The 24,772-nt window shown below is 41.4% G+C and overlaps 1 protein-coding gene across 20 annotated transcripts in view; it reads left to right on the plus strand.

The window, feature by feature from the left end:
• Positions 1-24,772, plus strand: part of SUN1 (Sad1 and UNC84 domain containing 1) — a 35,409-nt gene that overhangs the window by 306 nt on the left and 10,331 nt on the right. Inside the window, exons 2-15 of one of the 20 annotated variants that reach the window (XM_087734294.1) lie at positions 1,318-1,613; positions 2,312-2,741; positions 3,183-3,270; positions 3,371-3,602; positions 11,553-11,649; positions 16,902-17,096; positions 17,436-17,626; positions 18,770-18,796; positions 18,895-19,089; positions 20,876-20,998; positions 21,993-22,076; positions 22,397-22,507; positions 23,920-24,018; positions 24,672-24,765. In XM_087734294.1, coding sequence (XP_087590420.1) covers positions 11,573-11,649; positions 16,902-17,096; positions 17,436-17,626; positions 18,770-18,796; positions 18,895-19,089; positions 20,876-20,998; positions 21,993-22,076; positions 22,397-22,507; positions 23,920-24,018; positions 24,672-24,765 — 1,196 coding nt within the window. In that variant the 5' untranslated portion in view covers positions 1,318-1,613; positions 2,312-2,741; positions 3,183-3,270; positions 3,371-3,602; positions 11,553-11,572. Of the gene's footprint in view, positions 1-1,317; positions 2,742-3,182; positions 3,271-3,370; positions 3,603-4,214; positions 4,312-4,819; positions 5,042-6,444; positions 6,604-11,552; positions 11,650-16,901; positions 17,097-17,435; positions 17,627-18,769; positions 18,797-18,894; positions 19,090-20,875; positions 20,999-21,992; positions 22,077-22,396; positions 22,508-23,919; positions 24,019-24,671; positions 24,766-24,772 lie in introns of those variants that run through there. The other 19 variants (XM_087734295.1, XM_087734293.1, XM_087734298.1 and 16 more) reach the window with 19 other exon arrangements.

Raw genomic sequence — 24,772 nt, forward strand, 5'->3', positions numbered from 1 at the left:
ATGTTCCCAGATCCATCCACTTCCCATCCATGTGGGTTCTTAAGGGCAATCTGCAGATTTCCTCAGAAATGCTTTAGGCAGATTGTAGACAGTCTGTCTGCAGGTGTCTGGCAGTACACTGTGTCATCTGAGCGCATGGTAAAGATGCGCTAACGCACCGTGTCTGCTTGCGTCGGCAGTGTGCTCCCCCGAGAATAACCTCCAGTTATAACCGGAAAGTTATTAGAAATGATAATAACCCGTCAGAACTCTAATCTAATCTATACACAGAACACTATAGCTATTACAGTGTAACAACTTAAATACAGTAAATAAAATAAATTATAGTGTAATAACATAAATAACCATGGTTATTTATGGTTATACTATACTATAATAGTATAGTTTTGCTATGGCATAGCATTTAGTATAGTTTTACTATGCTATACTACGTACTATGCTATACTATACTATACAGTAATAGTTATTTCCAGTTATAACTGGAAGGTTATTACACTGTAATAGCTATAGTTCTCTCTATATAGATTAGATTAGAGTTCTGATGGGTTACTGTATAGGCTTTATCTGACTTGGGTGAAGTCCCTTGTCTGCAATACACAAATGTACTAGAGCATTGCCCCAGATATGAAGTAACATCTTGGCCTGTGGAAATCCACGGCTGATTTGAGAGGAGCCAAGTTTCTGTTTCGTTTGCAGAATCTGTGTCAGGATCGCTGCCTGGGAAGGTGAGCAACTGTTGGCTAGAAGAGTGTTGGATACATAATGGGCTGCTCTGTGCTTCAGCCCTTCAAGTGAAGCTCTAACCATGTTTTAAGAAGAGAGAATGAAAAATAAAACAAAAAAAACTTTATTATTAGGCAGCTGAAGCATCAACAAAAATTACAGTTAACAGGCTTGTGTCCATTTACTGAGATCAATCCCCCAGGGAAGCTCACGAACAGCAGTAACCGCGATGAAGCAGCAGATGAGAGCTGTGAGAACGGCTGCTCTGTCGGCCTGCCTCGTGTGTAATCGGCTTTGCTTGTTAACGTCTGAAATCCCCTGTAAGTCAGGACGATGGCAGGATCTGGTGGCAAAATTGAATTGAAGTGCTTTGCAGCCCCCTCTTAACTGACAATCTAATTGCGCTGTGTGGAGCGCCCGTTGCCTTTGGCTGACAGCAATGGTGTGGAGAAAGGGACCTCATGAGTTTAACCATAAAGTGTGATGCAAATGGCAAAAAACTTTTTCTTTAATGAGCAAGAAATCAGCCTTCATACAATTGTAGATACTTTAGGTGGTTTTCATACTAATGCGTATATACGATCACCTCCTCAGCCTTGGACATAAAGGCCACCACGCTTCCTCACGCTAAGGAACGAATCCACAGCACTGCCTTCGCCCAGCACATCCCTGCCGCACCTTGGCACCGCACCCCGGCCCCAGCCTCCCGCCCCGGGCTGCTGAGCTCCCCGCGACTCGCTTCAGCGCTTCCCCGACCCCAGCGCCTCCAGGCTTCGAAGTGTTGCCCTGCTCCCCTCACTGCCCCATCACGCAGCGCTGCCCTGCGCTCGGCGATCCCCCCATGGTACCCCAGCCCGCACGGCGCTTCCCTGTACCCCCGTATCGGTGATGTACGTACCCGCGGAGTGCCGGCCCTCCATAACCCTGGGAAGCGCAACATTTCACCCTTTCCAACCTGCACGGCAGCATGCCGTGCCCGGTACCCAGTATCACCAGTCAGAAAGGCCTTGCTGCACTGGTTTCTGTCGCATTCAGTCCATACCTTCAGTGGCTGTGGGGACCTGTACCTTTGCGGTTGATAGCAAGGGCCAGGATGCGGAGCAGAACAGGTTTGCTAGGTGTGAGTGCAGGAGTGCACTGGGAACGAGAGTGGGAATCACGGTGGGAAGGGAAGGAAGCAAAAATGTGGGGATCACGGTGGGAAGGGACGGAAAGAAGAGGTAGGACTAGAGAAACGTGGACCTTGGATTGATTTGGGCTTGTATTGCAGTTTCCCTGTACCTGGTGTCAGTTAACAAAGCTTTTTTTCCTAAATTCTTAATTACCCTCTAAGTGTTAAAATGGAAACATTTTTAATAGGATCAATTTTTATTCTTATTGACCACTTTTCTACAGACTTCAGCTTAGCCAATAAAATTAAGTGAGCCCGCTTTATGTTCAGAGCTCATTGTTGGATGCTGAAAAACTTAAAGAATTTTTGTTTGCCTCAGAGCAGTTTCTTCTGAAACATGGAAAAATTAACTCCCTATATATACCGGCTTCTTTTAACAAAACTGGAACATCTGACCAAGTTTCCCTTAAACCCTAGAAGCCAAAGGCTCTGTTGTTCCTCACAGCCAAGGAGCAGAGGGAAAGCTGAGCCTGAGCCATCCTCCTCCAGACTCTTGGCTTGGTCCTGATGGAAAAACAACCGCTCGGGACAAGTCAGAGCAGGCCGGGGAGCTGGAGCAACGCCCGGGGAGCGCGACATGCCTCGTCCTGCCAGCGCGGAGCGCGGCCTGCCCTGCCTGGGCTCCAGGGCAACGGCGGGAGAAATATCCCCGAGAGGGCCTGGCCTTACACCGCCAAAGAATTTTAGGGAGATTTAAGGGAAGAAGTGATTTTGCCCTGACTATCTTAAGCCCTTAAATGTTATCTGCTCTAAAGACAAGGAAACAGGTGCGGAGCGAGTACGGAAAGAGAAGGGCTGGTCAGAGAAGTGAAGTGATTTCTGCAAGGTATTCAGCCATGTGCTGAAGGTGAGCGGTGAGGGGCTGCGCGTCTGACCAAATTACCTGCTGGCTTCCGAGTGTTACGGGGATCAGCTCAACTTTGGCTGCAGCATCTTAAAACTTTCGCATAGCTAGAGCAAAGCTCTTTTAAAATAAACAGTAATTGCCTAAAATCAGTGCTACATTGACATCAGCTAACGTCTTAAGTGAATGTCTTTATTTTGCATCCTTTTCTGTTTCTTAAGGATTAGGTAAATTAGATTAATTTACCTATTTTGTATCCAAACAAGTACACAGAGCCTATTTATTTATTTGATAATTACATATTTATTACCCAGTCTTTCCCAGCAAGCTGAGTCATTTCTCTTGCATACCCAGTAACAACTTTTTTCCCTGATTACCCTTTCTCAAGTGACACTTCTTCCCCATTTTTCCGTTTACTGCCATTTGCACCGTCCTTGCCTGCAGCGCACAGCATTGCGATGCCCACAAGAAAACTGGAGGCTTGAGGAGGTGAAAGGTTTAAACAAACGTGAGTCAGACAGAGATTTCAAAGGTAATGTCTTTGCATATGTTCCCCAAATATTTGAACAACGGGGCTTGTTTCACACCACAAAAGCAGGCCTGTGACATTTCTTTTTCGTGCGGTTGTCCAGGGGTTGCCGCGGCCTGGTGTTGGCAGCGGTGAAGCTCGCTTGAGCATAGTGCAGGATCCAAAGTGCGGGGGGGTGTTGTGCAAGCGCCGGAAGCCTTAGAGAACAGCAAGCAAAAGGGAAAGAAAAACCAAAAAAGACTGAGTGGGAAGGAAACGGCGAGGGGAGACGCAGAAATACTGGGAAAGAAAGTCAATGAGGATCCAGGCAGCAGAGGCAGAAGTGAAAATTAGAGGTAAACCTCCCCATCTCTAAGATTTCTCACTCCACAGACATCCACGGCTCTATTTTGCAGCAGGGGAAGCCGAGGCAGGGGGCAGCTCGGCTGGGGCCGCCAGCAGGCCGGTGCTGCCGCGGGAAGAGCCCGAGGCAGGGAAGGGCAGCCCGGGGGAGCCGGGGCGGTGCCGCCATGGAGGGGTGCCTGCTGAAGAGGAGGGAAGCCCCGCGATACGCCCGGCGGCAGGGACTGTGTGAGGGGCGGTGTGAAGGGCGGTATGAGGGGCTGTGTGAGGGGCGGTGTGTGAGGGGCGGTGTGAAGGGCTGTATGAGGGGCTGTACCAGGGGCGGTGTGTGAGGGGCGGTGAGAAGGGCTGTATGAGGGGCTGTACGAGGGGGGCTATACGAGGGGCGCTGTGCGAGGGCCTGTGTGAGGGGCGGTGTGTGAGGGGCGTTGTGAAGGGCTGTATGAGGGGCTGTACGAGGGGGGCTATACGAGGGGCGGTGTGTGAGGGGCTCCGTGAGGGGCGGTGCGAGGGGCGGTTACCGGTGGGCGGTGCAGGCCGCAGCGGGAGGGGGCGCGGGCGGCACGCGCCGCGCGGGCGGGGCGGGGCGGGGCGGGGGCTCCCGGCGGCCTCGGCAAAGCGGGCGGGGCGAGGCCAATCTCAGCCGCCGTCGCCGCTGCTGCTCCTGGGGGCTCTGCCTTTTCCTCGCTCCACCGGCGCCAGGTAACCGCCGCCTCGGGCACCGGTAGCCCCGGCCTCGCGCGCCTGCGGTCCTCCCCTCTCCGCCGGCTCCTGCGAGGGCCAGCCTCTCTCTCCCCGCGGCCGCGCTGGGGCGGGCGCGGGTCTCCCCTTCCCCTCAGGGGTCAGGCCGCGGTTCCCCCGCCCTTCCTCGGGACGGGAGGGGCTGACAAACAGCTCGGCGCCAGCCCGTTCCGGCCGTTGCCGCGCTGCCAACCGCCCCCGTTTACCCGTCACCCGCTGACTGGCGGCAGCTGCCGCCCGCTCGCGCCTCGGCCCGCCCGCCGCCGCTTCCCGCCGTTGAGGGCCGGTCCCGGCTGCCCGTGTGGGAGCCCTGGGGGCGTTGTGTCTCGGTCTGCATCCTCCTCTGGGCGGGGGGGAGGCCGGCTTCTTCCTCAGCTCGGGCGGTAGCCCCAGGAAGGCAGCGGGGCGTGAGGGCGTCGCGTTGGAGAGCGGGCTGGAGTTGTTGGGTCGAATGCTGACCTCTCCTTAGGGCCCGAAGTTATTCGGATCGGTGCTGTTAAGCTGGAAGGAGAGAGACAAATCTTTGCCGAAGCTGTCTGCCTGCCTGCTTGGGTGCTTCTTGGCCTAGCACTTGGAGTATTTTCTTGTCGGAAGTAACTACAACCTGCAGCTTTCCACTCCGATTTAGAAGGAATCGATAAGGGCGCTGTAGTGCCTGCGCTCGCTGCAGTTGCCGAGTTTTAGTGCAAAGGTAACGTACTATAATCGATGTTGTGGGCTGGTGCTGGGTGGTGCCAAACCTGTTTTCACTGTCCCCCCAGTTGTCACCTCAGGGCAGCTGGTGTCAGTGAACTGCTTCTGTGGGGAAAGTGCTGTTAAACAGACAGGGCTTTACTGTAAAAGAGTTTGGCATCACTCACTCAGTGAGTGATTGCTCGTAGTTTTACTGCAAAACGTGATATTTCAGTATTGTGCTCATTTTGTGGTGGTAGAGCTGTGTTCCTGATGTCATCACGTTTTGTTGCTCCTCAGTAACCACGGGCAGAAGCGTCTGAAACGTTTAACTGTTCAGAGGCAGCGCCTGTTTTCTGACAGTCTCAAGAAGTTTTATGTCTACTGGAAGGAAAAAGTATTTGGTTTGCTTTATTTTATGTTTTTCTTTATTTACTAAAAAAGGTATTGTTTATGATATGTTATAGGAAAGGAAGATCTTAGCTAGCAAATTCCAGGTTCCGTGTTTCTGCAATACTTGCAATCCCCCCATCCCGCTGTCTGGTTTTCAGTTTAACATTACACAAAAAGGAAGTGAAATCTTTGCTCATTTTTAAAAATTTTTCTGTCTTGGTGCTTTGCATCTGACTGCTACAGGCTAATGCATCTCTTGAATTTCCAAGTTAATCTTGATGTCTAATTCCCCCTCTCACCTATGGGGGTGTATTACTAGTTGCTGATTTTCAAAATTATGTTGTGGAAGTGAGTTGCAGGCTTTTTCGTTGTGAGTGATCTGTACGGAGGGCTTTATTGACAAGCTTAGTTGGCTTTTTACATTGATATATTAGTAAATGTGGCATATATATCCTTAAATCTATGCTACTTGACTGGCTTGTGACTCGGCGATGATGGGAGTTGTGGACATTTTAGGCATTCAGGTGTAGGAGTTGGTTATAAAGAGGAAGATGTTGGGTTGGATTCTGTTTCGTTAGACGATTAATATCGAGGTTGTTTTACTGGGCAAGCGAAGCGGTTTAGGAACGCGAGACATGGGGTAAAATATGCCTTCTGTTACCTGCCAGTGAGCTGATAGTTAAAACAACGACGACTGACGCGTCCGTGGGCGCTTGCGGAGCAAGCTCTCCGGCGGCGGGGCCCTCCGGGCGGCAGCCGGCGGGTTAACAGCCGTGGGCCGGCGGCGGCGGCCGGTGGATTCAAACTCTGCCTCCGAGTGACGCGGGGGGCCGGCTCAGAGCAGCCGGATCCCGCGGGCTTTGTTGGGGCCGGGAAGCCATTTTGGGATCCCGCGCTGTGGCATGGAACAGCATGGCCTGGCCGCCGGGGAGCGCGCCCTGAGCCCGGGCCGCCATCGCGGGCGCGGCCCCCCGGCCGCTGCAGCCCGCGGCGCCGGGCACCGGCCGCGCCTTCCGCCCTCCCCCTGCGGCCCCGCCGGGCCGGAGGCTTAGCGGGACCGGCTGCTGGGGCGCTGTGAAGCTCCCCGGTTCGGTGGCAGCTTGTGGAGCCTGATGGGGGAGGCCTTGAGCAAAGCGCTGAATCTCTTTAAATGCAGAGGCCTGGTGAGGCTTGCGCGCCGAAGCCTTTGTATGTATTTAATTGTGAGATGATCTGGAGGTTCCTAGCTCATAAAATGAGTCCGTGTGTTGCCGTGCAGTGTTTCAGGTGCTGTGTGTGTAAACAATGAACGGGCGTGTTTATTGTTTCACCATAGCTGAAAGTATACCTGTTTTCTATCAACCTTCCTTTTACAAACCATTTGAAGGGGTACTTAATGTGAATATGCACTATTACTGCTGTGTGAAGAACCTCTTTTTTTTTTTTTTAAGTAGCGTTACGGTTTGACACCTGTGTTTGGGGATCTTTGCAATAATACTGAATGGTAATGTCTAGTTTAAAATGTGAGTTTTATTACTTGGGATTTTTTGTCTGTTTGCTTTTGTGTGGGTTTTTTTTAAGGAATACTAATGTTTTAAGTGTGTGTTTTAATAAAGTGTTGATTTAGCTTGGAGCTCTTTGCTCTTCAGCCTGTTTAAACTAATAGTTAATTGGGTATGTGGAAACATTCTTCGTAGAGTATATTTACTTAGAAATTTGCCTTTTTTCTACCAAAAAGAGTGATTTTTTTGGTTATTCTGAATAATAGTAGAAAATAAAAATTGAAATTACGAGTAAAAAATGGCTTGCTCTCAGGAACTGATAGGATTGCATACTCCAGTTTCATTGTTGTTAATAATTTGCCCAAATGTCTGTTTAGCTTTTGTGATATTAGCATGTTAAATCATAATGACGTTTGTTTGCTTTAAAAGGTAAGGATAGAATAGGTTCTACTTGAAATAGTACTACCAGCATCTCTCTAAGACTTTAAATGTGTAATTATTTTTTTTTACCCCTTGTAATGTAAAAAATAAGACATGCTTTCTTGCAAATTTTCTCATTCTATAACAGACTTCCTGGTGAATATTTCTACCCTGCCAGGGTCCTGTTTGTGAAATGGCAATTTACCACTTCCTTTGTCACAAAGGGTGTTCGTGAGGAAATGCCTAGATAGTATGTTGGTAGAAGTCTATTTATGTACCCAAAAAGGTGGGGGTTGCCATGTGCTTGTAGTGTGTATATACAACGTGTATTTGGTGCTGCTTCCCTTCTTGTGATGCTTCTGTGCTTAAAGGCCACTATCAGCACCTCATCGCCTTCCATGAAAGCCAGGAAGTTTGCTGCAGCGGTGCTAGGGTTTCCTTGAGGCTGTCTGATTCTGAAAGTGATTAGGAAATAAAGAGGTTTATGAAGTAGCGGTGCAGTCTCATGTCACTCAGATGCTTCATATAGGCCACATCTTCTGGAGGTAGCCAAGGGGCTTTGTGCGAAGGTAAATTCTGCTGCGCTGATTACGGGAGTCCCTGTGCTGCCTTGAGTTCTGGCCAAGTCAGAATCTGTATCTTGTCCTGCCCTTCTATTCTGCTGATTTATTGTAACACTGATTCAGTTGAATTGTGAAGCAGAGATGATACTTGACATGATTGTTGTTGTCTGCTTCCCCAAAAAAGCAAATAATCCAGCTGTCTCATCCACAGGAACACAGAAGTTAGTTTGTAAATTGAGGCGTATTCTAGTGTCCACTTCCATTCCAGCTGAAATGTGTGCTTCTCTTTAATTGCCTTTAGGTTGTCTTAGAAATGTGCTCTTATTTGGGAGTTTTTATGTGACTACATGCTGAGTTCTTTCACTATACATCCCTTAGTACTTAGAAATAGATGTTTATGGGCTTCTGAAGAAGGAAAAAAGGCTACTTAAAGTTTGGGCCCAGTAATGCTTGCAGCAAAGCTGATGCCAAAAGCCTACCTGAATCTGAGTCTATGCTGATCTATGGTACCTAAATCAGAAATCTGCTGGGCACCCGGAAGTGTTTAAACTGGAACTAAGTACTATGTCTGCCTCTCAGGTTCTCTGCCAAGTTTTGTGGTTTTAAATTTCCAAAATATTTTATTAGCATGTCTCTTTCTGTTCCAGTTGTATATACTAGTTTCATAAATGAGAAGAAATAATATATGAAAGGTGAAGTGCTGTTAAACATGAGTGAACAAATTAGAGGGAGTTATTGTCCTCCACCTACCCCTGGTCTGTTCTGTAGTTTAAAGTTCTGCTGTAATAAGTATATAGAATATTTCTAAATAAATTGGGTTGATGGTTTGTTTTGTGGGTTTTGTTTTGAAGAAATGGATAACTAAAATTAAGTTATTGAACCAGTAGCCAGGTTAAAAAAACAAAACAAAACAAAACAAACCACCCAAAAACACCCAAACAGTTTCATAGTAAACTTTAGATGCTTGTTTTTGAAAATTGTGGTGGTGATCTCTGAAGATTATTTTCAAGTTCTGCTTAAGTCAGTTAAGGCTGTTTTGTTGCTTTGAGAAATTGGGTAAAGGTTTTTCCCATTGAGTCTGAATTAATTTTAGAGCATCAGACAAACAGTGAATCAAACCAAGCCCCCAAGTCTTCTAAGAGTGATTTCTAACTATGTGGTGTTTAAATGGCAAACCTGTTATCTTTACTGGAGATCTCGGTGCAAGGAAAACCAGCTATTAATAGACCTATGCATAAATACCTCTAAGGCTTTTCAGTTAGCAATGCCATTGTCAAGTACCTATTTTATCTAATACTAACTTAATGATGTACTTTCAAACCTTAGCAAATTAGGAATATGATGTAAATTTTAGCATTTTATTTCTTTAGAAATCAAGTATATGGCAAACTGGTGGGAAAGGGGAAAAGAATGGGAAAGAAGCTGAGCCGATACGTTATTTTTCAAACTCTGCCTTTGCCCTGCCTGTATGGGTAGCAGAGACAGAGGGAGGAGTTAGGTAGCTACCGAAAGCTCACTCGCATAGCTTAGCTTTCCATGTGGGAAAATATTGCTGGGTGTCAAAAGCATTATATCAGCTATTCAGTTGCCGGTTAAAAAGTAGGTTTATTGATGAAATGATGTGTGCTAATTAGTTAAGATCAGCTCTAGTGGAAACTAAACAGGTGTCCTTGGCGTGTGGTTTCAAAAATCTTTCTATTCGATGGACCAATTTAAACAGGTCAGCCTTAATCATGGTTCTGAATTTCAATAGCCATATGTCTGAGAAATCTGTTTTATTATTGTTTAAAATAAGTGCTATCTGATGTTATCAACATCCCTCATCTTGAAATTCACGGTATTTCCACTTTCATTCCTGAGGAATCGCTACTCTCTGGTCCCTGTTTCCTATGTCCTAAAATGAGCTCTTATTTGTTGTTAAAGTATGGCAGCAGTTGTTGTGTATTCTCCCAGTATTTGCTGCTTATTCTAGCAAGAGAATTAGACTGCTTTGCGAATACTTCTGCAATACTGATTTAAGCTTCCTCTAAACAAACAAGAAATTTTATATACAAGCCAGTGAAAGCATTATGGGTCTGGGACAAGTGAAGTAAACTTACAGAAAGATCACTTAATGGAAATGTGTTCTCTACGCATGAGTTTTTTTAATATTATAAATAGCAGAAGTGAGATCCCTTATTTTTCATTAACCCTGTAAATGCATGGGAGGTGCTTGCTTTCAGAAAGCTACAATGTTTAGGCCTGTAAGTTTTGATTTTTAAAAACAAGAAGGAAACTGTCTTCAGTCATAATGGAAATATCCTCCTGCCTTATTGACATCAGGATTTGGAGGCTACAGGTGGACTAAGATCACTTTAGTGTTATATGTAGAGACTTCTTTTTGAACTGCTATTACCTGTACCTGTGACTCTCTGCTTTTTTTCTGTTTCTTATGTATGTGTAGCTATATAAATGAAAACCTCTTATTTCAGCACAGCAAAGTGCATCTCCAAAATGAGATACTTACTGATGTTTTGATTATAAGAATTAAAGTGTAGCTAGGGGTATTTTTACCTTAGTTTAGGCATGTCAACACAGTTGTGTGGAGTATCTTTTACTGCTGCTGAAACAGGAGCCGTAGATAATCTGAAAGTAGCCATGATTCTGCTTTGCTGACTGTGCAAATCCAGGATAGCCAAATCCCTATTTGTTAACCATGAATAACCTGCTATCAAAGAATCTTTCTAGAAAAGCAAAACTCTTATTGTGGCTAATAAAACTGAGAAGGGCTCAAGTTTTTTTGCAAATATTTTGAACTTAACAGTCAAATCATACATAATACCACAAGTAGTCACCTGTGCAGCTTGGCAAGTCTCTTGATATGACAACATCAGTTTTTATTTACTTCCTGAATCTCTAATACCTTTCAAAGACCCCACGGAAAGTTTTACAAGTGTGGGTTGGGCTTGGGTTTTTTGTTTTATTTTTTTGGAAGTGGATGGCACTCTGGAAAATGTAGCTAATTCTAGCCATGTGAGTCATTTTGCAGTTGGCTCTGCTGCTAGGGTGTGTATTCAGTGTTTTTGTCAAGAATAAATTAACCGATACCAAATACTACAATTTAATATGAAATGAAGGAAACTTCCTTGCTGCGTAGTGGATGGTATTCAAAGGTTGTAGAGTAAAATGATTTGACTATATGTAAAAACTTTCTCAAGTTTCATCTGTATTACGCTTTGGTGCACGGAACAGCCCGTGCTCTGCTCAATGACTTTTGCTTTGAAAGCCCATTGTGAAGAGATCTCTGACAGTGTGGTTACGTAGGTTTTTTTGTAAATCTTTATGCTTGGCTTTTGGGGATGCTAGCATAACTTAGTTCCTATGCAAGTGTTGTAGTGTAGTTGTGATAAGAGCTTGACTCGTATTACAGTGATGTTCCAGAGAACTCGGAAATTGCTGAAAATAGGATATCATAAAGAAAGTTGCGGTCAGAAGTACACCAAGCTTCGTACAGTAACGATAAGGGATATCTAGCACTGGCAGCAATACCGCTGAAGTAGAGAGCTCCATATTTCTGGTAACAGTAGCTTTTTTATTTCAATACTTCATAACACAGGCTGAACAGTGAAAGGGCTCTTACGTTGACTTTATGTAATTTTAAGTCATTGCATTACTTTATTTTCACCTTTTACAGTATGATTTGAAACAGTCAACATGGACTTTTCACGTCTACACACGTACACTCCTCCCCAATGTCTGCCAGAGAACACTGGCTATACATATGCACTCAGGTGAGAACTCTTTTCTTCTTGTAGAGAAACTGTATATTCTCTGAATGTTGTTAATTCTGGAGAGTTTAGCTTTCATGGTAAGTAGCTGACTTCTTTGAAGAAGCATGCTTTATCTAGTCTGTTTTGAAAATAACTGCTGTGTCCTAAATGGAGGAAAGAATACATGTTGAACTAACAGGACAATGACTAAGATAATGACTCAGTGTTTATTAGTTGCTACGAATAAACTAGTCTCCGCCTAGTTACAATTGCTGTTTTATTTCTATAAATACGTCAGCAAAATTCTTAGATCTTTTCTGGTATGTCTTGCGACTTCTGTGTGTGTTTTCTTTTGTGGCTTGGCACCATTTTCACTTTAAAACACTGATTGATATGCACTTATTGCTGCTAGTGGGGAACTTGGCTGGAAGTCGCATATTGATTACTCTTTTTAGCAAAACTGCTTGTTGTGTGAATGTAAAATCTGTATTCTAATGAACTTCCTTTTTCTTGTAGCTTTTTATGAAACTGACCGTTATTAGACTGTTTTTCTTAAATCACTTCAGTTTTCTAAAAATAACTCTGTAGGGTGTTTGCTAGTTTCAGCCTCCCATTTTGCTGTGTTAAACTGTTAGATATAGGTGTTCAGAAACAGAGCTGGATAAGCTGAAGTTTAATAACTGACTTAATGAAGGCAAGTATAGTTAAACTAAATTGAAATTAATTCATTGTGATTCTTCTTTGTGTAGAAAGGAAGAATTAGCAAGCACTTTCTTTAAAATTTCCTTTTGAAAAATTCTGTGAAGCGCCAAATATTAAGATAATGGGGGAAAACTGCTTGGTACACTGCCTGCCTTCAGGGTACCAAGAGAGTGAACTACCGTCTTTTGAGCAAAGTCTCACTGTGTGTCTGCTTGCTGAATCTGTGCAGAATGCCATGTATTATTGGTGTAGCTCTTCCTACCTTGGGTTAAGCTACATTTGAAGAATCTGAGGAAAGGGTGAGTTAGGCAGAGTTGCTAATCAGAAATATTTTCATGCTGATGTTCATTCCTTCTCCTCTCCCGCCTACCTGTATTTCTTTTGCTTATTTCCTGATCTGGCTTGTTCTGCCTTTGACAAGTCAATCTCTACAAAATCTGTCTGAATTTCTTTAAAGAAATTGGCTTGTGCATGTAGCACTGCAGAAAGAAGTACAGTGAAGTTAGATGCCACAAAGGTATTAATAGAGTTGGTTATGACCTATTAATAGAATTTGTATTAATACTCACTGGGATTGTTGGTAGTGCTTCTACTTTGTGCTTTTAATCAGCCCAAATCAGAAAAGCATTAAACTGATATAGCTAAACAAGCTTTATCCTACTCAAAAGTCAAACTTGTGAATCTCACCCACTTGTCAACATGTAATTTACACCCACCTCTTCAGGCTGATCTTTCCTTTAGTCACCGTCATCTTTTGAGTTGTGGGGTTTTTTTTTGTCAATTCAGGTACCTTTAACATTGCTTTTTCTTCACAAATGTGGATTAAATTCATCAGGATTTTTTTTTGTTTTGTGTTTTTTTTTGTTTTTTTTGGAGGAGGTTAGTTTGTTTGTTTTCTGTGTCAGAATATTAAATCAGTATGTAACTTTCTGCAAAACAGTTGAATAAAATACCTTGTTTTTTACGTGTGTTCTGGGACTAACCGAAGCAATAGCTAAACAACTCAAGGTAGTGTCCTTGGCCGGTTAATATAAGCAGTGCCCTGGTCAGAAAGTATATGAATGTTTATATACTGATTATATGCCTGCATCCATATTAGGAGATGTCTGTTCAGCTATAGTTCTCTAGGTGTGTTGTTTTTAATCTATTACTATCTTGAACAATCAAGAACATTACTGCCCGTTTCATTCCAAGGAATACTTAGAAAAGAAACGATACTTAAGGTCCTCTGGACAAAGCTATACGTGTGCTGGAATTGGCAGACCTTGTTCTCATTCCACTTAAATAAACTTGAAAATCAACCCACTGAAGTCTAGGGCATTCTTATTTTGTAGAAACTCATGTGAAGGAGGTATCAAGGTAATAGCTAAGAAGCTGGAAATGTAAGACTAGACACAGTCGGCACATCTGCTAGCAGCCATGGGAGCTGTTTGTTGGGGAAAGGAACCAGAGTCTGCACGGTTTGTGTGGGTTATCTAGGAGTGTAGGCTAATTGCATCCCATCTTTAGTATGTTGGTTTTTTTTTTTGCTAGCCATATGTATTGGATAGGAGTACCATCAATGTACAGGTTCACTTCTGTCCTGTGAAAGAAAAAGCAGGGTTTTTTTGTTTACTGTAGTCTTTTCTGTAGAAGAAAAGACAGCTTTCCAAAGTGTGGAAAGTGAGATGGCAAGTTAGGAGACTTCTAGATACTGTCCTGCTGACAGAGGACAGATAATTCCCTTCACTTTCAATGTGAAGAGAATTATTTATTGTCCTGCATAAGCAAGACAGAACCTCTCTTTTTGTTTAAAGAGGAAAAGATCCTATGGGTTGGTTTTGTTTGTTTTGTGTTTTGTTTTTTTTTAGATAGTAAAGCCCAATTCCAACCTATGTATTCAACCGAAATTGATACAAATGCTCACTGAGGTACTTAAAAACAGCAAGTGTTCATAAACAGAAACAAATTGAGTCTGGTCACAGCTGTCAGCTTGTCCTATGTACTTTGTGTTCTTGTGAATTGAGCGTCTGTAAGAAACATTGGATGAAGATGAGAAAAAGCAAATGCCTAGTGGCAAGTGTAAATAGCAAAACTGAGTTCTGAAACAACTGTTTAGGGAGGGACTCAATAGTAAACTATTGTGGCTCTGACCCTTTCAGAATGAACAACAGGAAGGGCCATATTTAGCCTGTATTCTCACTTCACATCTGTCAGAATGCAAGCTGTCCAAACAATATTTTTGAAAACTGTGAAAATTATATCCTTTTGTACCTAATCAAATGTAGACTAAATCTGTTTTCATATGAGGAGGCTTCTGTCTTATTTCCTCTCCCCCTTCCACCCAAATGTAAGCAAGGATTAATAAGCATAATGTGTATAGTAATGTATGCTGGGTTTGTCTTAAGCTGTGCTTAGACTTCTGCCTTGCACGGCATTGCACTGCACATGGCAGCATTAGCAGGGCAGACCAATAAGATCAAGCAGGTGTTGCCAAGGACCTGCCATCAAATCTGTGCACTTCTGGGAGATCATAGAAGTTTTTGGACAAGGTCTGGTCCGGTTCTGTGGGCTGATTGCCCATTTGCTGGTGGAGCAACTAGATGCTTTCCTGCAGTGCATTGTCTGGGTTAGTTTTTTTTAGCTGAAAGAAATGCAGTTCACATGCTCTGACACAGTCCTATCTTACGTGCTTTACTTTGCATTGTGGAGCAATCAAGAAACTCGCTTCTAAAGCACCCACCTTGTCAGAATTAAATCACTACTGTAAGGGTAGCTACTAGGCCTTCTGATGTTAACTTATTTGTATGCCAAAGTAATACGGGGAGGCTGAGAGGAGACCTTATCACTCTCTACACAACTACCTGAAAGGAGGTTGTAGCGAGGTGGTTGTCAGCCTCTTCTCCCAAGTAACAAGTGATAGGACAAGAGGAAACGGCCTCAAGTTGCACCAAGGGAGGTTTAGGTTGGATATCAGGAAAAATTTCTTCACCAAAAGGGTAGTCAGGCACTGGCACGGGCTGCCCAGGGAAGTGGTTGAGGCCCCATCCCTGGAGGTATTTAAAAGACTCATAGATGTGGTGCTTGAGGACATGGTTTAGTGGTGGACTTGGCAGCACTAGGTTAATGGTTGGACTTGATTGATCTTAAAGGTCTTTTCCAACCTAAATGATTCTGTGATTCTTCAATACATATATTATTACTTTGTAATATTCTGGGGTCTTTAATGATTGTGTAAGAAAACTGTTTCCATTAAATTCTTTTTGTACAAATATGTTTTGTAGTAGCTGTTTATATGTATTTTTTAAAGGGAAAGCTTCCATTTCAAATACAGATTGCACAGTAGAATCTACTTATTCAGATCTAATGTGCTTGCTTGTTTTTGTTTGGGATTTTGGGGAGGAAGAGCTGCTTTAGCTAACAGTACCTTGCTCAGCTGCTCTTTTAAAAAAAAAAAAAAAACAAACAAAAAACCCAGGAATATTGAAGTAACTGCTGTTACAGCTCTGTATATCCCTGTGACCCAAGAGGGAACAGACTGCAGGAAAGCTGGCCTAGAGCACTTAACGTCTAGATACTTGGGTCACAGTGCTGCGTGGTTCTAGAACCTGGCCTCCTGCTGCACTGTGCCCTGTCACAGCAAGCTCTGCTCAGTTACATGACTGAATGTTGTCTTTGATTGTAGGTATGAGTATTCTCCTTTAGCCTAAACTTCCGTTTTAGTAAATGTATTTCTTACTGACCCCTCTGATTAATCTGTTTGTGTTTACCTTGTGTTGCTGCTTTGTCTTCATTGTAAGTTTTCATGGAGGTTCTGAGAGAATCAAGTGTAAAAATGTGGAGAAGAGTTCCTGGGATAATGATGTGAAGCTTGTCTACATGTAAACTTGCCTCTGTAGGGTAAAACAGAAAAATAGATAAAAGACTCTAAACTTTTTATTTGCTCAGAGTTAAATATTTCTAATGATTTACATTAAACTAAGAAATCTTTTAAAACCATTTTTTTAAAGTAACGGTAGTTAAACTAATGTAGCTAAAGTAGGGAAGTCTTTAAGTGTCTTATAGGGGGGACGTTCCGGCTTGTTGGGAGATGGAAGTTCAGAGTAGTGTGGCATATGGATCTTTGGTTCTCAAAACACTGGCAAACAAAAAATAAACAGAAATAAACTTTGACTAAAAATGAATCTTTACCTTGCAGCTTAGAGTGCATCATGATTTTTAATTTGCTGCTAGGTGTGGTGAAGAAACTGTCATGAATGGCTTCCTCTCTCAAATTGGTCCTGAAAGAACTAGGCTGCGTAATGAATGCTTGCTCTGGCTAAACTTCAAATGTTGTTTCCATGGTGGTTGTTTCTTTCTAACTGTGATTTGCTTTCAGTTGTTAAACTTGTAATATGAATTGCTTAAGAGAACCTTGAATATCTACGCATTTCTAAATTATTTGGGTTACGTGGCATATCTTGCGGGAATTGCTCCATAACCCTGAATAAACTGCTTTTAATGGAAACTTAGACTAGCTTGAAGGGTGTGTTTGTTACTAGGGGAATTTTCTCTTAAACCTGGTAACTTTTGCTGTTTTTATTTTGCTGCAGTTCAAGTTATTCTTCATCTGCTTTGGATTTTGAGACTGAAAACAAAATAGATCCAGTATTTGATTCACCAAGAATGTCACGGCGTAGTTTACGGTTAGCTGCTGCAGGATTTAATAAATCAGATGATGCACGAAGTGATACCCTTCATGACAGCTCTTATGCTGGAAACATGTCCTTCAGAGAACAGTCTTCTAAGTAAGTGTCTTTTTATCATCACAAGTTAATTTATTGGTTGGAGTCTTGAGGTTTCCTGTTTGAACACAATAGTAAAAAAATAAGTTACCTACTGCTTTATTCTTTCTTCTCAGTGCTTACTGCCATACTTAGAAAATTATGTTCAATATGTGGTTTGCAATGAAGTCTTTGTAAAAGTATAGATGCTTGAAGGTGAGAATTTTCTTTTAAACCTGATTTGATCTGTTTCGTCACATCAGTGTTGAAATACTTTGACTGTTTATTCATTTAATAAAAAGGGAATAACAGAAACTTTCATCTTTAGTGCTATGTCTTATTTGTCTGTCTTTTGTTTCCCAGGATGGTGAAGCAACGCAAAAGTATGAATAAACAATCTGGCAGTGTAAGACAGACACCAAGGAAAAATCTAGCCAGCTCTTCCATTTTTAGCCAAAGCAGTTTCAATAGCCATGCCAGTGATGCATCAATGGTATCCACTGTATTGGATGAATCTTTGATTCGAGAGCAGACAGAAGTTGATCATTTCTGGGGTAGGCAACGATTGCTATTGCTTGTATCAAACTGTAAAAACTGCTTAGGGTTTGGTGTGTACAAACATGTGTTCACATCTTCCCTCTTTCCCCACCCATTTTTTCCATCCTGCCCCCAAATGTGTGCATATACTTAGACTTTTGCTGTAGATGTTTGCTTGCTAAGATGCCTACTGGAAATTCACAGTCCAGTGTGTAAACTTGATTTACTGGCATAGTCAACATCAGGACATGTTGCACAGTCAAGTTAATATGCCAGGCAAACATACACGATTTTGTGATGCAACACGACAGATTGTATAGATGTAATTATCTCTTACCATTGCTTTCTTCAAAATATGCATAGAGTACTGTATTTAAAGAATGGCAAATGTGTAACTTGTGTTTGAAAAGCCAAAGGAAAAGCATTTTCCTGTTTGTTTATAGGCAGAAGTGTGTTTCAACTTAATGTACCTTAATCTGAAAGTTGCAAATTAGTGGCACCTCAGGATTTCCTGAGAGGGTTTTTGCGTGTGGCTGGCTGGTTTGGTTTTGCAACTATACACATGTATACTTTTCTGGAACCTACTTTCTTCATTGAAGAAGAAAATATTGGAGCTGTCTACATAAAGTATTGTCTATGTAAAGTGTTGTGTAGGAGAAGATCAACAACTTACTGTATCTCCCAATTTAGACTATTTGTTTCTAGTCAGTATGCTTGTGATCTTCCCAGGGTCCTAATGTAAAGAATTGGTTCAATCTTAGTAGAACAGGTTCTAAACTTTAGACTAGACTATCTGGCTCTGGATCTTAAAATACAGTAGTACCAAAGTAGTTACTAAGCAACAGGAACAGCGTAAGCTTGTAATTAGCTGCTTTAAAGTCACATGGGAGCTAAGACAAGGTGTAGCTGTCATTCATATTATTCTGTCTGCTGCTTCTATGGTAGAATGCTTTTCACTAGCTATTACCCTACTACAGTAATGTCTGAATATATGGATCTATTCGTGTGGTGGACTGCAAAATATGTTAAATACTAATAAAGTGGCTTTTCTTTGCAGTCTTAAAATTAGTGGGACTTTTAATTTGAGTTCATGTCAGATATTGTAGTTGATTATGGGACTTCCTTATATTTGGAACCAAATTTTTTTTTTTCCTTTGAAGGTCTGGATGATGAAGGTGACCCTAAAGGTACTACACTTTTCCTTCCACATGCATTCTATTTAATGCTAACTAGTGATGGCAATACTGATGTCAATGCACTGAATGTTTTACTCTTGGTTCGCTAGGTAGTGATACAACACTGATGCAGGGAAATGGTGATATACCAACAGCAGAAACGCAGACCACAATGATCAATGGCTACACTTGCAGTGACTGCAGCATGCTTTCTGAACGGAAGGAGGTTCTTACAGCATACTCAGCTTCTCACATGCCATCTTCCAGAATTTACTCTAGGGATAGGAGCCAGAAACACGCATCTAGTAAGTTACTTTCTCTTGTGTTTTAGCTGGATAGCAGAATGGTGTGCAGTTTAGTCAATGCATTTTCCATGTAGTGTTATTTAAGCATTTTTCCTACACTGCTAAATTTACCAATAACTAAATTCTAGAGATCAGCTTGTATGAAATACCTTTTTCTGTATCAGCTGAAACTTTATGTACTTGTCAGCTTCTGATATATAACTATCAACTTTTTCAATGCTGCTGTAGGAATTAAACAATTTCCAAATGAAAATGCTGTGGTATCTTAACAAGTTATATTTCCAAACTGATTTGGAAGACAATGGGCAGTTCCAACCAGCACTGATCATGAGTTTTCTTATTTGGTATTGAATCTATATGTGTCTAAGAAGTTTTTGGTCAGGGTTTTCAGATAAAAACTTCTTCTATGCAGGTGTTTGGTTTCTTTTTTTTTTTTTTTCTTACATGATTTGAACTTTAAAGATTGAGCAAAAAATTGTTACTTTGCAGTGCTTCTGCTATCCAGGAAGTCTCTGAGAGATACCTTTCTACTTTCTGCTTTTCTTTTCCTCCTCATTTAACCTTGCAACTTACTAGAGTGTTTTTTAGAAGCTAAACCTCAACTACTTGAAAAATAGAACTCCAAAGGGGAAAAACTGATTGCAACTAGACAACTTCCTAGTGACTGTATTCCTAAAGCTTGAAAACAAATGAATATGCTGTAAATAAGGTTCTGCCTTTCCAAGGCAATCTCCATTCTGTGGATGGTTGTCCTCAGTCTCTTGACTGTCTCTGCCTGCCTCTTGCATGGCATCTTGAATTTCTTGATTGTTGTTAGTCTTCAGTTACTATGAAGAAGTTGTTTCTTGAGTGGCCTTGAATGAGAAAGTAACCAATTTTAGGATTCTGTAGGTGTGTTACCCTTGAACGAAGTGTGTTTTCGGTAGCAAGAAATCAGTTTGTTTGGACTATAAGGTGTGACTTCAAATGCTTTGAGGCAAGTATTTATTTTTGGTTAACGTGTAGCACAGGTAGGAATTCTTTTGGCTTGGCATAATGAAATACCTGAAGTGACACTGACTGAAAACTGTTTTCTGTGCTCCTGAGTTTGTATTCACAGAGGAGAATTTTACAAGGAACTCATCTTTGTATGTTCCTTTGAACTTTAATCCAGTGGTTTGGGTTAAACCTGGGAGGGAAGTGGGGAGGAGGGAGCAGCTGGAAAAAGGGCACACAATCATGGCAAGTTTTTTGAATGTGGCTGATTCTAGGAAAGCAGCGGTATGGTGGACTGCTGCTTTGTCCTGTGGCTCTGAAGAAGTGTGTGTTTTAATCTAGCACTTGAGGCAGACCACTTTAATAACTTCTTCCAACGTAAAGGCAGAGAAGAAGGTGAAAAGTCCTCACCCTTTCAAATCTGAAATAAGAGTGTAGTTTGTCTCTTTGGAGCTGTGATCCACAAGATTAGTATCAGCAGCTCACATAATTGAGAAATCCTGACTTCTGTAAGCAAGGAATTCATTGCTATTTAGAGTTCTTAATTCTCACTAAGACAAGGTATTCTTGCTGAAGTCATACGTTGTCTTGAAGGTGTTTTCCCTAGGATGTGTAGTTCTTACAAAAGCTTTGCTGTAATATCTAATGCATCCAGACTTTTCAAACCACGCTTGCTTAAGTTCATACTCCTGGCTAAACAAAGGCTTTCTTTGCTTCGTCCTTACTCTTCCACAAGGTAATGGTCACCAGAGAATAGAAGTACATCTTTATGTAGGTGAATAATTTGTATTCACACTGTTTTTTTCAATAGGAGGAACCTATTTCTACATGAGTAAGATTCTGCGATTGGTCAAACATGCTGCAGCATCTTTTGCATCACTATTAGTGCAACTATTTCAAATGGTTTTGCTGAAGCTGGGTTATGAATTTAAAGGTACTTTTCAGTTGTCTTCCTTGGTCTCCACACAAAGTCAGAATGTGTGTTTGGTTTTTTTCTTACGGGCTTCATCTTTGCCACTATGGTGTTCTTTCGGCTGGCTCCTGTCTTTCTCCCTTTTTAAAAATTATTTATCTTGGTTGTGCTACTGTTTTTCATACTTTCCCTCTCTTTTGGAAGTATCAGGATTCACATATGTGAGATCTGTGTCACGGTTAAGATTCACGTGTTGATTTTTACTAGGGAGTGGTAGAAGGTAATGTTTAAACTGAGAAACTTAAGTTGATTTTTAAAAACTATTTGGTGTGATAGTGTCAAATCCTAACTTTTCAATGTTTGGACTATCTTGTTACCCTTAAGCCCACTGTGCACTGAAAGCTTGATTAGATCTGTCTTGCAAAACTAAAGCTGCCATCATCACTCTGCACTACTCTAAAGCACATCTTGCTTTCCTTCGAAATGTTCAATTCTTCTTTGGTGCTTTCTCTTCTGTAATACATGCTCTACGAGTGAAGTTAAATTGCCATAGGCAGAAGTTAACTGATTTTTGTGTATCAATAAAACTTTGTTCTCTCACGTTCTCTGTGCCTCAGTGCCTTAAAACTTGCTAATGTTTTCTTCTCAGTCTTTTAAGATCTCTGATAAAATCAATACAAAGATGTAACGGTTGGCACACTTGACAGAATGATAGGAATAGGGCCTCAAGATTTGATGAGTTGTTACTTAGGATTTTTTTACTAACTTTGCTATCTGAAAAGAAGCAGAAGGATTTTTGAACCAAAAGGCCCTCTCTTACTTAAAGAAGAAAAAATAAGATTGCACAGAGTAGGCTGCTTCCTTGATCACTTTTCAGGTTTCCTGTGGGTAACTTAGCTTTAATAGTGAACCAAGCCAGTTTAGCTGAAATCTGCATATATGATAGCTAAAATGTGCATATGTGCTTTGAACTTGAGAGTTTGATTCCATGTATGCTTTTTTGAATGTGGTGCAGCTCACTCAGACTACTGTGGAAGCATGAATGTAAAGGAGTTTTACAGAGAAGATAGCAGTCTTGGTGTAAATGAGGAATCAATATGTAAGTATAATGATTGATGTTGTCTTTTAGCCTTGGGCTGTACACCAGGTTGTTGCCATAATAATAATATGGGATGCCCCATGACTCTATGGAAGATACAAAGTAAATGTTTGTTTTGCAACTTAGATGTAGGGGGGAGAACAGTGATCGCCTGGTGTACTGTAATATTTCCCCAAGGAAGTTTTATTCCACTGAAGTTTGCTTAGTGGTTTTTGGTTTGATAACTGATATTATGAAATAGACTTGTTCAAGTTATCCTGTAACAATCTTGATTTGATCCTGGCTTTGTCCCATTAATTGACTGTTACCACAACCAACAGGTGATGACTGTAAGGGGAAGAAACATCTTGAAATATACACCACAGACCACATGCAATCCTCATGGGCTCACAGGGTAGCAAGGACCATTTGGCACACCTTTTCTTATGCAGGTTGACTTGGACCATTTTTCTTTTATTTTGCATTGCAGTCTCACAATGTTAATCATACATACTGGTTTGCATTTGTTTTTTTATCTTCATCTATCAAAGTAGATTAAAAGTGTAAAGTGTCTAGAAAATTACTTAACACCTTTCCTGTTTGACTTCTTGCTCTGATACTGGCTTCTGTACAAGCTTGGCAGACTGCTTGCCTATTAGTAAAAACAAGGTGTAGGGATAGCATACACCTTGTATGTTAGAAAGAACAAGTCAGATTGTTAATTTATTGTACTTTGGGGAAGTCTGTATGCTCGATAGCTTGAAAAGCTGCCTTTAAATGAAAGCGAGGTATGAGGTATTGGTATGCAGATCATTTGAATAAAGGGTTTTTAACATTTTATTTTTGTTCTAGTGATAGTCAATTTTTACAGGAATCTTATATAGGGATAGAATCTTCCCTGTGAGATGAGCGTTCCCTAGCTTGAATGACAGAGGCATCAAGAATCTGTTGAGTGCTCTTTATTCAGCAAAGGAAAATGATTTGGGACACTTCAGTCACCTAAATGCTTTGCAAAATATTGGGTTGGTATATTTATAATCCCTCAGATTAACCCAGACATATTTGCTAATCTAAAAATGTAGGATTATTTTCTAAGTATAATACATAGTTCGTTCTGTAGAACGAACAGTCCCAGTATTAAATATAGTAATTGCTGGCTTCAGTGGGCTTTAAGTTAGAGCATTTTCTTACAGTGCATTGGGTTTTTTTGTTGTTGTGTTGTTTTGGTTGTTTTTTTTTGAGACTCAAAACTGACATACTGAAGATCCCTGGGAACATTCAATTTAATGAAAACTTACTGCTTGTAACTTCTAGTAGGGAATATTTTCTATTATTTATCAGTATTTCTTAGACATCATTATTTAATTCTTTCACTAGGATTTAAAAATTTTAATTGTTCCCTCTTCTACACATGAACCTAGGTAATGAACTCGTTGTATAATTTGGAACAAATAAGATGCTTTTAAAGTAATGATGTGCTTAAAACTTTTTTTATATAGTAGTACTTTTTCTGCTATTCTCTGGTATACTTAGCATGGCATTGTTAGATAAACATGCTACAAAATGTAAAATTTTTGTTGATTTTGGAAAAGTAATGTTCTAACTGCACAAATGCTGTTGATCATTCTGTTTATATGTGAGTTCTGTTTCTAAATTGTCTTGGTTTTACTTGGTTTCATATTTATTACTGGCTTGCTTTGCTCTTAAATAGTGAAGAACCAAGTTTGTAGATTACTGAAAGGTATGGTTTAAAACTGCAGAACATGTAATGGGCAGGGGGTTGAGTCTCTTTTACTGCATATACTGCAAAAGAACCTTAAGCTCATTTATGTTACCACATAGAGTTAATTTTGTTATAATCTAGGTTACTTTATGCTTCACATGTTGCGAACAGTGGGAGCAACGGGATGGCTTGTGTCTCAGAAGGTGGTGTCCCTACTTTGGCTGGCCATTCTTTCTCCAGGTTACTATCCTAATCTTTGTGTGTGCATTGCCAGTTCCTTTTGACAAACAGTGTGTGGCTTACACTAATTCAACTATGCTTATGCTGTAGCTTTTGTATCTTGAAATGCATGTGCTACTTTACTTTCTTTATTGACCAACATATGTTTAATAAGAGGGTATATTTCTGTTCACAGGCATAATGGGAGACTAAACAAACTGTTTCATGAGGGAATGAGTGTATGAATAGCACAGAATGTGGGGTGGTATCAAGAATAACGGGGTGTGTTTGGTTTGGTAGTTGCTTCCTATCATGGTATTGCTCTTAGCAAAACTGATGCTGCTAATCTGTGCATTTCTTGAAACAAACTGACGTCTTCAGTGTGTGGTAACTTGGATTCAAGCATTAATACTGAATTTCTGGCGAGATAACATTGTTATAACAAATGAGCGTTTCATCTTTTTGCATGACTGTTGGTTTTGTTGAGTAGCTGATGTTATAACGCTGTCGTACTTGTGATATCTAGATGTTAATAAGCTGCATGCGTTGCCTGTACTCATGCATTTCTCTGCTGTGCAAAGTATTCTTGGCCACAGTTGCATGTCCCTCTGCTTGGTTCCTTTGAACATGTGCTGCAGTAATTACATTTCACACTACCACTTTTTGTTTTCTAGGGAGGGCAGCTTCTGGCATGTTCAGGTTGCTTAGAACTGGGTGGTATCAACTTGTTACTCTGATGTCTTTGCTCAAGGTGTTTCTTCTTAGAAGGTGTGTA

This window comes from Nipponia nippon, unplaced genomic scaffold, assembly GCF_047370975.1.
Source record: "Nipponia nippon isolate SJK-2023a ecotype South Korea unplaced genomic scaffold, ASM4737097v1 scaffold_5, whole genome shotgun sequence".
Lineage (NCBI taxonomy): Eukaryota > Metazoa > Chordata > Aves > Pelecaniformes > Threskiornithidae > Nipponia > Nipponia nippon.